This window comes from Hippocampus bargibanti, linkage group LG14 (genome assembly GCF_051943395.1).
Source record: "Hippocampus bargibanti isolate YZ-2025 linkage group LG14, ASM5194339v1, whole genome shotgun sequence".
NCBI lineage: Eukaryota > Metazoa > Chordata > Actinopteri > Syngnathiformes > Syngnathidae > Hippocampus > Hippocampus bargibanti.
The window spans coordinates 12,824,587-12,841,603 of NC_142747.1; the positions used below are offsets into that span (position 1 = coordinate 12,824,587).

At 39.3% G+C, this 17,017-nt stretch overlaps 1 protein-coding gene across 1 annotated transcript in view; it reads left to right on the forward strand.

Annotated features, from left to right (window-relative positions):
• Positions 1 to 17,017, forward strand: part of lsamp (limbic system associated membrane protein) — a 92,646-nt gene that overhangs the window by 65,245 nt on the left and 10,384 nt on the right. The window contains exons 4-6 of the mRNA XM_089013607.1: positions 14,896 to 15,040; positions 15,443 to 15,530; positions 16,707 to 16,832. Of these exons, the coding sequence (XP_088869733.1) occupies positions 14,896 to 15,040; positions 15,443 to 15,530; positions 16,707 to 16,832 (359 nt within the window). The remainder of the gene's footprint in view (positions 1 to 14,895; positions 15,041 to 15,442; positions 15,531 to 16,706; positions 16,833 to 17,017) is intronic.

A 17,017-nucleotide genomic window follows, 5' to 3' on the forward strand; every position in this document is an offset into this window, starting at 1 on the left:
ATTTCAATACACTTTTGTCTGTTGTTGTTTTTTTTCCTCCAAAGTAAACGACTTCAGTGTTTGAAAATGTACATTTTATTCAGTTCAGTCAGAATTACAAGCTGGCGAATCAGTGTGGTAACTTAACTCATTCACTGCCAGACGTGCCACTCCAGTGCCAGCGTTTTTATATAAATAACCCACCAAATATTGAGTTTTAGGACTACATTAGCATTCAACACAGCGTAAGGAACCTTGGAATGTCTTCTTTCATCAGAAAAAAAGAGTTAAGTCCCAAGTTATTTGGGTTTGGAGTAATTTGGGGTACAACTGGGGCGACTGTACAAAAAGCAAATTATGCCCCCTCGTGGAAGGGAAAAACCATTGTCAGAGGTCTGACCGGCGCTTTATCTGCACACCCCACAAGAAAAACCAAAACCTGAACAAATTTGGGAATGGCGCTCCACGTCATAGATTCAATTCCTGAATAATGAGTTCATTGGGTGAGCCAAATATGGGACTACTGAAATATAAAGCTATCTGTTCTTATTTAAATCCAATCCTTACCAAATGTATAAAATATATGACAGAATTCCTGTTTTTTAATATAATTCTAACGCCAACAAAAAATCATCGAAAAAATATGACCTGTCTTTTATGACTGACAGATTGCAGTGCCACAGGCAGTGTGGACCACGGAATTGGAACAGACAACGGAAAACACAAGCCAAGGATGACAATGGGATGGAGAAATGTTATGTTTTGTGTGTTTGTATGAAGGGGGCGGAGAGGTGTCATTCACTGAGCTAATATTGATTCGATGATTCATTAGCTGGAATAGATCAAGGGATGACTTATCGGAGCATATGGTTGGCTGAGCCTTAGGTCACTTCATGGATTGCCCTTGTTAAAAATGAGACCTGCAGCACTGCAAACTGCAAAGAGCATACTAAACATGTCAGGAGCATATCAAAAGTCAAATTAACTCATTCAATGCCATTCACAAATGTATTTGGGAATTGAAAATTTGACACAGAGCGCCATTCCCGAATTTGTTCGTGTTTTTTTTTTCTTTTTTTGGTAGCGATAAAGCGCTGGTCATGGCCTCTGTAAATGTGTTTTTCCTTCCACAAGGAGGCCTTATTTCCCTTTTTCCCATGTTAGCGCTTTCTTCCAGCTTCAGCTGTTGTTAAAGCGCTATATAATTCAATCTGTATGTATGGCATTGTATTTTGGACATCCACCCTCATTTTATGGTCATATAACTCAAGAACCAGGGCGGCCCGGTAGTCGAGTGGTTAGCACACCGGCTTCACAGTGCAGAGGTTGCCGGTTCGCGTCCCGGCCCGGCCTCCCTGTGTGGAGTTTGCATGTTCTCCCTGGACCCACGTGGGTTTTCTCCGGGTCCTCCGGTTTCCTCCCACACTCCAAAAACATGCATGGCAGGAAGATTGACCACTCCAAATTGTCCCTAGGTGTGAGTGTGAGAGTGACTGTTGTATGTCTTTGTGTGCCCTGCGATTGGCTGGCAACCAATTCGGGGTGTCCCCCGCCTCGTGCCCGAAGACAGCTGAGATAGGCTCCAGCAACCCCCGCGACCCTAATGAGGAATAAGCGGTACGGAAGATGAGATGAGATGAGATAACTCAAGAACCATATAACTTGGGATTTTTTTTCTGATGGAAGAATATAGTCTAATGCACAGGTGTCAAAGTCAAGGCCCGGGGGCCAAATCCGGCCCACCACATCATTTTTGTCAGCCCGCGAAAGCAAATCAAACTTGTGAAATTCCATGATGCCTGCTAAAATGCTCACTCAAATGTCATATTTTTGGATGTAAACCACAAGTAAACAACAGTCATTATTGTTGACTTCAAATTTGTTGTGCGTTCTATATGTAATATGTGCAGGGGATTAAACATTCTAATGGCTTTCCCAAATTCATAACGGCCCTCGAGAGGAAACCATAACTACAATGTGGCCTGCGGCAAAAAAAAAAAGACTCAGACACCCCTCGTTTAAGGTTTCTTACGTGGCATTGAATGTTTATGTCGTCCTAAAACTCAATATTCTGTGGGTCCTGGAATTCGAGTGATAATGACAAAAACCCTGGCACTGGAGTGGACACATTTATGCACATCGTCTGGCAGTGTTTGAGTTGAACATCTCTGTTCAGATTCTGATGAATTGATAAAATATTCAATAGCAATGGTTATCAAGCCACTTAAAGCCTATACATCAACTTAATTCAAAGGTATGAAATGTTTTATTTTTCTTTGTGATTATACATGTCCATATCCCCACTGCTTTTTTCTATTCGCTGTTCACTGTTGACCAATGTTCTTCCTCTCCATGAACTGTATACATTCTTGGTTATGGAGCCTTTCACCCAGTTCTTTATATCCCCCAGCCCCCCACACCCTGGTTTCAATGGCTCTGTTGCACTATTGTAGTATTTGTATGGGAAATAAAGAGACATTCTGGAAAGGGAGGCATTGCAGAGCCTGACCCCTGAGACAGAAAAGGATGGTGATGTCCAAGCCGTTACTGGCAAGGACTAAGTGGTGCCATTCTGTCCCACTGTCTGGCCATCGTAGTGCTTTTCTCATCTCCCTCCCCAAAGCCATTAATGTCCCCCGTCCTTGCTGTGAAATAAAGGCTCTATCATCAACGGACAATCGGGTCCATGTTTCATCACATTTATTGCAGATTTATCACTGGTTCTCTGCCCTTGCTCACAATCGAGACCATTATAGGCATGACAGACAAGTGAAATGACAACACTCTCTCTTGAAGGAATATGGTGGCATCAACCCTCCGCCTCTTAATCCTGCCAAATGAAATTGCTTCTGAAACAAAGCACTCGGAAACACTACACCGTACTATACTCACTCCATTCACGCCTTTACACTGGTGTTTATGAGAAATTGGATCTATTTTTCAAGCTCTGATATTACTGATGTGAGATCAATGCAAAAGAGGCTGCTGTGAAAACAATGGAATGAGGGTTTTCTGTTTGAAGATAATTGGGCCCCAGGGTACCAAATATGGTCCAAAAATGCATGCTTTGATTGTTGTTATTCAGACCAAAGCCCTTAACTAAACATCATCCAACATTTGGGAAATCAAAACAGACCTTCCCAATTGCTTCATTGAAAAATTTGGGACATTCTGAATAAATGGGTGCCATATAATTTTCCTTCATGAGTATTGTAGTATTCCTTTTTACAGATCAATATTTGGTTATTTTTTTTTTTGTTTCTAGGTTAATTTTTATCTGTCAGTATTTTGCATCGCTCTTCGTAGACATCTGGTGTTTTGACTGATTAGAGCAAATCTTGTCTTTTTCTTCCGGGAGCGCAAATGTGAGCAGCAGTAGATGAAGGAAGAGAATAATTGTTGACGGCGGTGCAAAACCCCTGCTCACCTCATGAATGAGGTGATTAATATGCAAGGAATGGAATGTCCTCCCAAAGCCAAGCTTGGAAGGAAACGCTGTCGGTCATAGTGAGTGTGTGTGTCTGTGTGTTCGGAGATTCACAAAGAAAGCCACTGTTGCTGCAAAAGACCCGTATGCCATCGTGGTTCAAAACAACGTTTCGTCACTTCTCACTACACTTTAGTGATGTATCGATTGATTTTGATTTTTTTTTTCCGACCAAGTCCCGCTATTACTTTCGATAGTTCACTCATTTGGCAATGCGGTGCAAATTATCTTAGTAGGCAAAATCGGAGTTGTTTAAATGAATAAAAATGGCTTTTGAATGGCAAACAGATTGGCATTTTTGTGTGTCCTACATGGCCCCAAACTAGCACTGATGATAAAACAATAGACCTGTCGAGCATTAAAATTGTCCATCCTTGCAATATATACAGGGTGACCCAAAAAGATGCGTACCCATAAAAAATTCCAAAATCACTTTTACACACTCCTCTTTCGGGAGCGTGACCCAAAATGATGTGTCCTACTGAGTCCCTCACTGCAGCAATGTTTTCTCCCGAAAGAAGAGTGTGTAAAAGTGATTGAACTTTGTCAGACAAGTACAGTTTTCCTTGCAACGAAATGGTGGACATTTGGAACACATCTTGGGAAAGCCATAAATTGACTAAAAATTGACAGAAATAACTGAAACTCTGGTGAATGGTCTTCCATAAATTGAATAATGTGTTGTTGTAATTTGAAATAAATGGCTTTTTAATCAAAGCCACAATTCAATTTTTTATGGGTACACATTTTTTGGGTCACAATGTAGTAGAAGTCGAATGCTCTTATTAATCGTCTAATGAATTGCATAGAGGAATTTTTCCATGTCAATAAAATAAATCCATATCATTTGTGCCCTAATTATTATTGCGAATTCTGTCTTTGAAAAGCCGTGTAACGTCCGTAAAAAGCAAATGATTGATCAGAAATTATTTCAAGGCCATTGATTCCTATTTCACACAAACATGTCTTCCATCTTGCATTGCAAAACAACATATTGATAAATAACTGCGAGTGACGACTATTACTATACTCCATGGAATTTGTGAAAACACAAATTGCTGTTGCAGTAGAGACCTGATCAATCAACAAGTTTTTTTTTTCTCTCAAAAGTCAATGAAGTCGAGGTGACGCTAATCAAGGCATATTTAAAGATAAAAAGTCAGACTGATCCACTTCATCTTGTGCTTGAATGTTTAATCTAATCTAATCACAGCATGAGTCATTGCGGTTTTGTTAAGTTTACGGAAAGCAGGCATCAGCTGCTTGGGTCCCCCTTTAATTATCATCTTTAGAGAAGAATCTATCAATAGCTAAAATGAATATGTGAGTGATTTTGAAGTGGATTAGTAGTTGGCCTGCTGTCCTCCTCAATTTTATTGATCAACATTATTAAGGGACCAAAGCAAGACTGCTTGCTGCTAACCCCATTGAATGATTGTATCGACTGTCTTTTTGGTCACGTCAGCCTAGGGTGGGCGAGAAAGACATGGCAGTGCAGTCACTACATTTCTCTCTTTTATTGATCTTGTCAGTCAAGCCTTTTGTTGGACACAAAGACACACGTGTACTGTCACAACTCAAATTCTTTGTGTGGTTAAACTGTGTGGTTTGGATTTTGGTAGAGGCAATTTGGCAGTCTCTCTGTGCTTTTGTGTGTGAGTGCCAACCCCAATATTGAACAATAACTGCTATACTCATAGTCTATCCTCTCCCCCCTGGGGACTGTGCACAATCACTGTCATCTATAACAATCGTACCAGGAAGTAACCATGAGCCTCAGCATGTGGCCACTTTGTGAGAGGAACTTCTTAATCGAAGAAGTTCTTTTACAACTCACTGCACCTTCGGAACTAGACCATGTCAGCCTTGTATCTGCTGTTATTTACATGAATAAATGCCCTGCATTGACGGAACCTTGAGGCTGGATGTGCCTTTAATTAGTTGTTCAGAAGGGTAGAGGCTTCATAAAGCATTTATAGGCAGTAAGTAATGGGTCTAATGATTTGAAATAAAATAATATTGTACTATTTTAAAACAAAAGCTATACATAAATAATAATGTTCACAAGAACTGTCGAATTATGAGAGCACATTTTTTAACTCATTCACTGCCATTCACACATTTATTTGGGAATATACAATATGACGCACAGCGCCATTCCCGATTTGTTCGGGTTTTTTTCTTTTCCACAAGGTGCAGCATTTCCCTTTTTTTCATGTTAGTGCTTTGTTCCAGCTTCATCTGTTGTTAAAGCGCTATATAAACCAATATTAGTGTATTGCATTGTATTTTGTACAGCAGTCTTCATTTCACGCTCATATAACTCTAGACCCACATAATTGACGAATTAACTATTTTTTTTCTGATGAAAGAAGAGATTCTAAGGTTTCTAACGCTGTATTGAATGTTTATGTATTCCTAAAACTCAACATTCTGTGGGTCCTGGAATTCAAGTGACAATGACAAAAAACCCTGGCACTGGAGTGGACGCATTTTTGCACGTCTGGCAGTAAATGAGTTAATAGCATGCCAAATTGAGCACCGTTATTCACTGAAAATAAATATTAAATTCAAAGGTCATTATAAGATTCATTTGAGGTCCAACGGGACCAAACATATTCACTTTTGCATGAAGATTTATCCACTTTTGGTACTGGTAAGGTTGTGAAATAGCTCAGAAATGCATGGGAAGTGAAAAGCAAAACATAAATTGAGTCAGATGAGAAAATGATTGTTTGTGGTTCTCCACTCCCGCACAACTTGAGTAATGTGCCAAGAGTTAAATAAATTCCCAGAGTTTGGTTCATGCATATCCATAGGTGTCTGGTTTCCACCCCCAAGGCCCCCCGAATGAAGATTTGATTTATGAGAGCCATCGCAGGCGGGCATGTGGACGGCGATGGGATTTGTGCTGTGTGCACTCACATCAGCTTTTCTCTGCACTTGGCAGTTTGCTGATGAGTACGCACATCTGGAATGGTCGTGCTTCACCGCTGGACCAGAGCTGTTCATTTAGATAAGAGTGGCGGTGTATTTACGACATGAAGCAAAGGGTCGGTCAGGCCAAAACCAATGGATCAGCGAATAGACCTGGATTTGGGAATTTAGTGGCGAAACTGGGACTAATCCTGTTCGCAATAACTCACAGGTAGAAGAATTAAGGGCTGTTTTGTTGTCTCTCTCAACATGGAAGAATTCTTGGTGGCAGACAACTTCGTTCTCAAGATCTTTGTGGTCATGAGAGGAGTGTGAGTTGGGTTTCACACAATCTGTGGAGATCAGGGATCTTAAACGAGGGTCAGGGCTTGTGTGTTTAATAAGGAAAGACCATGTGACTCAATGTGGCGTATGTATTCGCAAGTGTGTCTGGCTGTGTGTGTGTGCGTGTGTGCGTGTGTGTGTGTGTGTGTGTGTGTTAATGACGGGTCGATTGCAGGAGTTTGGTTGCTTGAAAAATAGTCCCCTGAATTAAAACATCAATGAAGATGTCCAATTTGATGACTTTTTTTATTTATTTCACGTTTTTTGAGGGAGCGTAAAGGATAGCTAATACTGTATTTTCCAGTATATAAGGCGCACCCAAAAGCCTTAATTTTCTTCAAAAGATGACCCTCCACCATGTACGTAGATAAGCCTTATATGTGAAGTAATATTGAGCCACAACTCTCGCAACTACTGTCCGAAGCCACCGAGTCCATTTACCCCTGTAGAGTATGTATCGCAACCCCAGCCGCTACTGTAACGCCTTATAATGTAGTGTGACTTATCTTTGGAAAACGTTTACATATTTATATAGTACATTTAGAAAACATACTCTGGTGTTGATGCGGGTCCTAAATTATGAGTTTGGGGAAAATAAATACAGCATGAAGTTAGAATAACTACCTTGTCATTCTTTCCTAAAATGCACTGCTTTCTTATCGACAGTAGATGAGAGGATTTATGGATTTTAGTTACTGGCGCAAAATAATTGACTGGATTTGGTATTATAGATTGCACATCTGAGTAGCTCCGCTTTCTGATATTATTAACCTTGGATTGTGGGAATGACTGAAGATTTCACTGATTAAAGAGTGAAATCAGTTAACATAAGCACCACCCCCACATCCTATTTACTTTCCCTCCTAATTAAATGCAGTCATGTGGAGCTAGGCCTTGTCAATCCTGACTCACCGCCCTCCAGGGTCTCGCCTCTACAGATGAAGCCGGCATATCAAATATGTAAACCACTTCCGATAACTGACTGATGGCATTCAATATTTCCTACTTGTTGAGCCTTGAGGCGGCATGCATGTTATTGTGAGCAATTTCTTATTGACGTCAATGGACATGGGCTTTATGTAAATCCAAATGTTTTTGGTGTATGGGGAAAGTAAACATACCGCCATCTGTCTTCCAATATTTTGGATGACTGCTCATTGGAGAATGTGCACTTTGTAAATTGTCATTTTATCAAAATATCCCAAGAATCAGCAAAGCAGATTTTTTTACAGCATATCTCTGGTCACAGTAGAACCAGCTGTTTTTTTTTTTTTTTTCTCCATGTGCCACCCGTCATCCAGTCCCATATACTGCTGAGCTAATGAGAGCCTTCGTTAGAATGACAACCAGTGGGCCGCATCTCCATCACTCTGTGCCTAGTGAGTTGAGAGCCCGACGTGTGAAAAATAAGCAGGCATCTCTTAGCTTCAAGACAATAAACACATTTCGACGTGTTGACTCTGTATTGAACCTTTTTTCCAGTGCACTTGTGCTCTTGCTTGTTCCGGGCCAGTGCTCAGAATTTTTTGTTGTTCTTTTTCACCATTGAAATTGGCTCTGGCGCTTGAAAATGGTACTTAAAATGGCCCAGATTATTTATTGGAGCAGACTCTGGCACGTCAAGGGGCGGAGTTATCATGACAATGGCAGATGTTGAGGAATGACTTCCATGGAAGTTTTGCATAAACAGCTCATCAGAAATATCTGAAGATGCCTAAAAAGATATTGATCATGTGAATAACGTGTGCTTGAATAGAGTGAGCTCCGAAGTGCGCAGAATAGGGTTGTCGAGGACCTGTTCTAGTCTTGAGTCCTGTTTGCAGGTCATTGTATTTCCCATCTACATGTTTAAAGTGCAAGAAAACCACAAACCTGCCTACCAATGAGCTTGCATCGCAACCCTTACAGATGGCAGCAGATGCGATGCAAGTCAACACTGTCCATTCTAAAATGTCCACTAAACCCTCTGAAGGAATCAAAGGAAGAAGCATGTCATTAGAATCTCAAATTTTACTCATCAATGCAAATGTAAAACTGAATGTTACAAACAAAACAAACAAACAAACAAACAAACCAAAACGTTACAGCTTGCAATATGGTTACCAAGGCAGAGTTGTAGGATAGGGTTTAATATAGTTTTGTATATGTGTGAATTGGGTGATAAATTGATATAATCACTCCCAGACCCCATTCATAATTTTCAAAAGATTACTTGAATGTTACATAAATTTGCTATTTTGTATTTAATTCCATCATGCTTTCTTACTGGCTGACAGACATGGAAGAGAGTTTATCTATAATTAAACACACTTTACTGTGGATTATCCTGTTTATGACATACTCATATTTCCTGCATTCCCCAATCCATTACACTGAAATAGAAAATAATTCATGGTAAAGTATTTGAATTGCTGTTATTTTTTGTGGTTGTTGTTGTTGTCAATGCTGTGTACATTTTCCACAATGTCCTAGCTGGTGCTGCCCATGACAAACCCTGGGCCATCTGTAGTCATTGCCAAACAGAACTAATCCCCAAGCCTGCTGAATCACTTGACCTGCATTCACAGCAGTGCCACCTGATTGCCTGCCAAATGTCTTGTGCTGATTTATTTTTCATTTAGTTTGATTGTAAAATATATTTTGGTGCTAAGAGGTGCTACAAACGCTAATAAATATAAAGTAACAAGGGTGCAATTTGTTTTGTTGTGTTGTGTTAGTTTTCTTTTGCGTGACTGAGGATTTTGTATTTTCTTGTCCCCTTTTTGTGGTCTCCTATTGTCATCTCGACCTGGTTTCATCCGTTCTGCGACCATCAGATCTTTCCTTTCCAATGTCTACCCTGCACATTTGGTTTCCCCTCATTATGTGCTTTGCAATGCATCCAGTATGCCTTTTTATGTCAGCATCATTTTGAGCTTTCCTACCCTCAAGCCCTGCCTTTTGGGCCCACCTGCTTTTCCACCATCACGCCCCTGACTCAAACTCGCAAGACACATTATACTGACAAATCTGACCTCCCCATTTCATATCATAAGTGCTGTTGATACAAAATAGGCCAGAAAAAAGGAAGAATGCCTTTTTTACCTACATAACAAGTACTCTTTACAAATGCAAATCAGAAGCATTGCATGGACGAAAAGAATCAGAGAGAGAGAGAGCAGCGACTTGAAGGCCTCATTCTGCATTTCACTCATTCACTACCATTCCTTAATTTATTCAGGAATTGAAAAGCATGACGTGGATCGCCATTCCCGAATTGGTTTGGGTTTTGTTTTTCTTGCTTGCGGATTAAGCTCTGGTTAGACCTCTGGCAATGTTTTTCCCTCCCACGAGGGGGCAGCATTTGCCTTTTGTAGAGCCACCCCCACTTCAAGCTAGGTCTGGACCCATATAACTTAAGAATGAACTATTTTATTCTGATGAAAGAAGAGTGTCTAGGGTTTCTTACGCCGCTTTGAATGTTTATGTAGTCCTAAAACTCAATATTCCGTCTGTATTGCAATTTGAGTGACAATGACAAATACCCTGGCACTGGAGTGGACATTTTCACATTGTATGGCAGTGAATGAGTTAATTCAGTTGCCTTTGTGACCGAAAAAAATATGTAGCAGTGATTAACTTTGTTTTCAACTGGTGGCTGGACAAAGAAAATAAACAGGATACTTACTAAAAATGAATTATTTAATGACTGACCAAATGTCAAGGGTTTGTTCATCCATCCATCCATCCTCATTGTTCGGGCAAGTAACTGAGTGCAAGCTTGAATTTACACACAAGGTCAAAGTGGTGACTTTAGAATTGTGAAGTTCTGTTTAGCACGTTTGCCTCCCAGTTCAAGGATTGAATCGAGGCCATGGCTCGTCAATTTAGATGGTCACTGCGCTAATTCTTTTTCTTGGCAATTCTTCTGCAAGCTAAAATCACATATTCATCAGGAAAACTCTGCTTTACGATCTTCAAAATATAATATTAGCATCAGTGGGAATGTAAAAAAATGTGAAAGAAAGCTCATGGTATTGGTTGTTGGGAAAGAGCTCGGTATTTGCAGTAAGTCTCATTCTATTGCAGGAAGGTTCACTGTGCACGGTCTGTGTCATAGTTAAATATATATAACTGTGCATTTCCGTCCCCGTCCATCCAATGTATACATTCTTATACCTCCAAAACGATATTATTGCTGTAGCAATAAGCTGCAATGCTCGCCTGGGTTTTCCACGTTGCTTTATCGTCTTTATGGACTGCCAAGCTTTTCTTTTTTTTTTCTAATCACATTATGAATCATGTTATAATAGCATCACGCAGCACCACATTGGCAAAGTAAGAATTGGCTGGGGGGCTCTAAAGCACGCCGCAGGGTTATAAAGTGATGTCCAGCCTCCTATTGCGAACATTCATTTGAGACATACATTCATTTAATTGTTAGTTTGAAAAAAACATAAAAGAAGTCGAAGGTGCAAAATAACGTTCATATCGCCTAAATAAATTGAAAATTAATTTGAGAAAAAAACCTCAACAGTAGCTCAGTAGTGTAGATCTTGTCGATGTAGGTAATAGGTAAGTTTCTTCACTGTCCTTCACAAGTTTAGTCTGGAATTGAAAATATGACGTACAGCGCCATTCTCGAATGTATTCGGGTTTTGTTTGTTCATGCTTGGGTGCCGAAAAAGCGCTGGCCATGGCCTCTGGCAAAGTTTTTTTTTTTTTTTTGCACAAGAATGCAGCATTTCCCTTTTTTCTATGTTAGTGCTTTGTTCCAGTAGGCATGTTCCATGTAGTCCTAAAACCTAATATTCTGTGGGTCTTTGAATTCGAGTGACAATGACAAAAACCCTGGCACTGGAGTGGACACCTTTTTCACATCGTCTGGCAGAGTTAATCAGCCCTGTAGCAAATTTAGTACCAGGCTTGGTAGCCATTCCAATGTCTAGATAAATGTACCAATGAAATAGTCGATTATGATTTAAATTGAAGCATACGTGTGCTTCGTCTGTATAGGCTCTCAGTCATACAGGAGTAGCCCATCGATGAAAAGATTTCTTCAGCCGTCATCTCTCCACTTTCACAATTCAAAGTCTCACAATTTCTCCACTGTGTGACTAATAAAGGCATATCCAATCCAATCCAATCCAATCTGTACTCCTTTGAGAAATACAGATGACGGCTGAAGAAACATTTTCATCATCAGTGTGTTTATTATCAGTTGTAACGAAACAAAATGACCCACAAACCCATCTCTATGATTCATTCTAAATGGACTTGTGAGTGCAGGAGGAAACAGCTAATTAGATAATGACACAGTGGATGTACTTGCGGTGAAGAATCTATTCGATCTTGTTTGATTTGCTGCAAATGGCCGAGCAAACCAACCCCAACGGTTTCAGCTGTTGTACGTCGCACTTTCACATCATAATCTCTGGCAAATTTCTAATGTGGTGATTCAAAGCTAATTTTCATGCCATTAATGTGGGCTGGAGTCAAAGTTTATTTTCCTATGATCGAGGGAAAACCAGTCAAGGGTGTACTGTTTCGTCCGCCTTCATCAGCTGCAATAAGATCCACCGGCTCTTAATGTCACACTGAACACATCAAGACACAAAATATGAGTTGACCTTTAATATAGAAAGTGAGTCACGCATTCTTGAAAGGGACATATGTCTTCTTGTGCCGGTCCCAAGCCCGGATAAATACAGAGGGTTGTGTCAGGAAGGGGATCCGACGTAAAAGCTTGGCCAAAACAAACATGCGGATCACACCTCTAAAGATGGAGGACACTGATTTGCTGTGGTGACCCCTTGAGGGGAAAAGCCAAAAGAAAAAAAAGAAGATATATTACAAAGTGACATATGGTTGAAGTCCAGTAGGGGGTAACGGATGCTACTATTATGGAGCAGCATTGGCTCAATTCGTACCTTTTTACGAATGAGGCTTGTTAAAAGTGAAAAAGCCATCAAATGGCTTGCAGCCCAGTTTTGTAGAAATCTCTGCTTGGAGGGAAAGAGAATTTTACGTCAATAATAAATAATGTCAAATAAATGAATGTATTCAGTGCTTGTCAACGGGAAAGTTTGCACCGGGTTTCTGCGGTGCTCACGTGTCCATGGTGATTTATGTCCTTGTGCCATTACGGCTGTCAACATCCGGTACCATTTACATACACTATATGTGTGTTGGATTATTTGAACTGCTACACAAAAAATCTGTGTACAATACCATACAAAATACATATATTTTTTTAATGTAGCACTTGTTGGGTCTACCTGGGGCTTTAAGAGGGGCGCGGCACCCACTGACATGTGACAATTCGCTTATTTATAGAAATAAAAGATGAAAGTGTTAATTTCATCAAGTCATATTAAGTCATTCACTGCAAAAATGTGTCCACTGCAGAGCCGGGATTTTTGTCATTTTTACTCCAGGATCCACATAACATTGAGGACTATATAAACATTATATGCAGCGTAGGAAATATTAGACTCTCTTCTTTCATCAGAACAAAAGAGTTACTTCCTAAATTATGTGGGTCCGGATTTATATGAGCTTGAAATAGGGGTGGGTGTCCAAAATACAAAGCAGTTGGTTTATATAGCCCTTAAAGGACAACCGACATCACTTTTTTTGTTTCCTAACTGACATCCGAAAAACGTTTTATAGCATCTAAAATACCCAAAACACGTAGTATGATATTTTTAGTCAAATGCAAAACGGCAATAAAAATGACTTAAAGTTTGTAAAAAGTACTTCAATTTCAAACCGGAAGTGGCCGGTTTCAGAAGGTCCCGCCCCCATGTTCGTGGTGTCACGGCAAAACAATGGCTTCAGATTCTGAGAATATGCTTTCTTGTTACTCATCCAGTAATGAATATGATTCAAATAGTTCTGAAGAGGAAAGCATACATGTTTGCAATCGATTAAAGAATTTATTCCGGGCCATTTTGAGGCAACATTGGGGGGAAATGGATCACCAAAAAGGAGGCAGAAAATGGCGACCAAGCTCTGTGTGAGGAATTGATCAGCCCGTTTCCAGAGGCTGATAAATTCCTTACATGGAGCTGTGTCGCCCTCTTCTGCCTCTTTATGGTGCAACATGACGTTTTCAGACCAAACAAGTACAGCAAAATGCATTGACGTGATGGAAGGACTGCTACAATGTGTCCGTTTTTCGGTCAGGGGCGTTCCTTCAGTGACGTAGGGTCAGGACTCGTCACCAACTCAAAAACAAGACTTCCGGAATATTAAGCGGCAGTCTTAAAACGTAAAATATAGCTACAGTAAAGTCTCGTTATATCGATATTCAAGGGAGTCCGAAAAAATATCGATATAACCGGGACTATCGATATATCCGACCCTGTTTGCATGTAATTTTCTCCGTGCGTGCATAGAAATAGTATCGATATAACCGGGACTATCGATATATCCGATATCGATATAATGAGACTTTACTGTATATGCGGTGGAATCTTTGTAAAATACGCTCAGTAGAAGTCATTTGAAGCCATTTTACAAATTATGGACACAACTTGTCCGGAGATGTCGATTGTCCTTTAAAAAACAACTGAAGCTGGAACAAAGCGCAAACATGGAAAAAAAATGAAAATTCTGCCCCCTTGTGGAAGGGAAAAACATTGCCAGAGGCCATGGTTTATCAGCACCCAAACAAGAAAACACAAAACCCGAACAAATTTGGGAATGGGGCTCGACGTCTTATTTTCAATTCCGGAATAAATTCTTGAATGGTAGTGAATGATTTAATTATGAAAATCTACATTGTGATGTGGGAAGATAGATACATTTATTTTGGGTTTATTTGTGTGTATTTTTATGTTATTAGCTGCTCTAAGGTGCTTCAATAAATGGTCAAAAAAGTACACAAGTAATCCTTAGATACTGAGTGATAATACCTAAAAAAATTGTCAGTAAGTATTAAAACTCTGAGTTGACTACAAGCAAAATTTGAAACAAAACAAGAAACTGTAGCATCCATTGACAAATTAAGAGATTAAGACATTTCTTTTGTCTCTTGGAAAGGCTATGCTTTGTGTCCCTTTTGAAAAGAGCTATCTGTCCTTCTCTCAGTACTTCAGTGAGAAAAATATACCATATTCATATTTCATTAACAAAAGACACAAAACTGAGCCATCCATTTATAACTTTTTTTGATGTGCCCACAGGTGTTATGTTGATGACAAAGCCTCCAAGGTGGCCTGGCTCAATCGATCCAACATTATCTTTGCCGGTGAGGACAAGTGGTCTCTGGACCCCAGAGTCGATCTGGTCACCAAAGGACAACTTGAGTACAGCCTACGCATACAGAAGGTAATCATGAACGGGTGGGTGGTAATATTGAGAAGACAAGATTATTATTATTATTTTTTGTTTAATGGTTGAGTAATCTTGGTCATCATGATATTTTGAAGCTACACAATGATAATGTAGATAATCATCAAATGAGACTGATAAGGACACATGAACATCATTCCTTAATTTAGTTTTTGTTCTTTAAATTATTAAAAGGGTGTTTTATCCGTGCTACACTCCCCACAGTGAAAGACACAGGAAGATACGGTATAGCGCTGAAGCACATAATTTTACACACACATGCACGCACACACACACAGACAAAAATTTGTTTTTTTTTTTTTCACATCCATTAATGGCCAAATTGTCCTGAGTTATTGTAATAAACATGTATCACTCACATGATGTATTTTTATGTAGGTGGATGTTTATGATGAAGGGTCATACACTTGCTCCATACAGACAAAGCAGCAGCCTAAGCCTTCATTGGTCTACCTCATTGTACAAGGTAAGCTAACACTATATTGGATCTCCTAAAAATTAAGAAGATGATACATAATAATAATAATAATAATAATAATAATAATAATAATAATAATAATAATAATAATATTTTATGAAGGAACACATATTCATCATTTGCCATGCAGAAATAATTTGAAGTTAGACCTGTGTTGAGTTAGAAAATGAATGTCGAGAAAATACCCAAACTTGCTGTGGGCATTTTTTTTTCAATTGAAATTAAGCCAGGTAACAAACTCCCTCAAATGAGCAACGATGCCTAAAGTGTTGGGCATACTATGTTATATTTTGATGGAAATATTGCTTTGATCCTCAGACAGAAGTCAAACATAAAATACACCTAGGGTTTAGCTAAATTGCAGGCATTCTGACAGAAGATGTTATTAAAACTGAAGCAAATAATAACCTCAAGACTATGAAAATACGATAAAATATTGTTACTTTGGAACATAATAACAAAGCTACTCATCACAGTGAGTTACAATAAAAATTCTGTTTAATCTTTGGCCTTGACAGAATGTGTATTTTTATGCTTCTATTTATCAAAATCCAAAGTGAAAAATTATTGTTTGTTTTACCGACATGATATATATTCCCCAGCCACTCCCCCTCACAGTGTTCAAACCTTGATATATGTCTTCTGCATCCCATCTTTTATCTGCTGACAAACTAAAAAAAAGCAACTACACTTTCCTAATTCATCTGTGTTGCAGACTGCAATCATTTCGCTTAAGTTCAAACACAGTGTTGTATCCTTCTTTTCACTTTCACATATATAAAGTAGATTATAGCTACCATAAAAATAGTCTGAACGAAGTATCGAGACGATCATCTGTTTTATGGAGTTGAGGTCCTCGAAAATACAATATATGGTGAGTGAAACTGTAAATCAAGAAACTCTGGAAGTGGAAAAAGATACAAGAAAAAGAAAAGAAACAATCACAATAACACTCAATATCAACTTCTTTTACCTCATTTTCAAGTACAGTACCATACTTCTGTTTGAACTTCAAGACGCTGTATCAATTATTATAATGGAGAAGCCTGAGTCTAAAAGCATTTTTGAGGAAGTCTGCAAAGCATTTTTTTTTGTGTGTTTTCCCAAAAGTACATTGACATCAAGATATGCATTTCTTCTCCCTCAACCCTCCTTCCCGTGCAGTTCCAGCAAACATCTACAAGATGTCAGAGGACATGACGGTGAACGAGGGCAGCAATGTGACACTCAACTGCCTTGCCACTGGCAGGCCAGACCCGTTAATTACCTGGCGGCTGCTTAACCCCTCAGGTAAAACTTGGCGGTTCAATGTTTATTATTCATTGTGTCATTCGAGATCCCTTCTCCATATTTGGAACGTTTAATGCCCTAATAGAATTTGCAGTCATGTAAAATCAGGATTAAAGTAAAATGTCCTGGAAAGGTTTGAAGGGTCCTGGAAAATGCTTGTTTTTCATCCATTTGCTTCTCGCTAA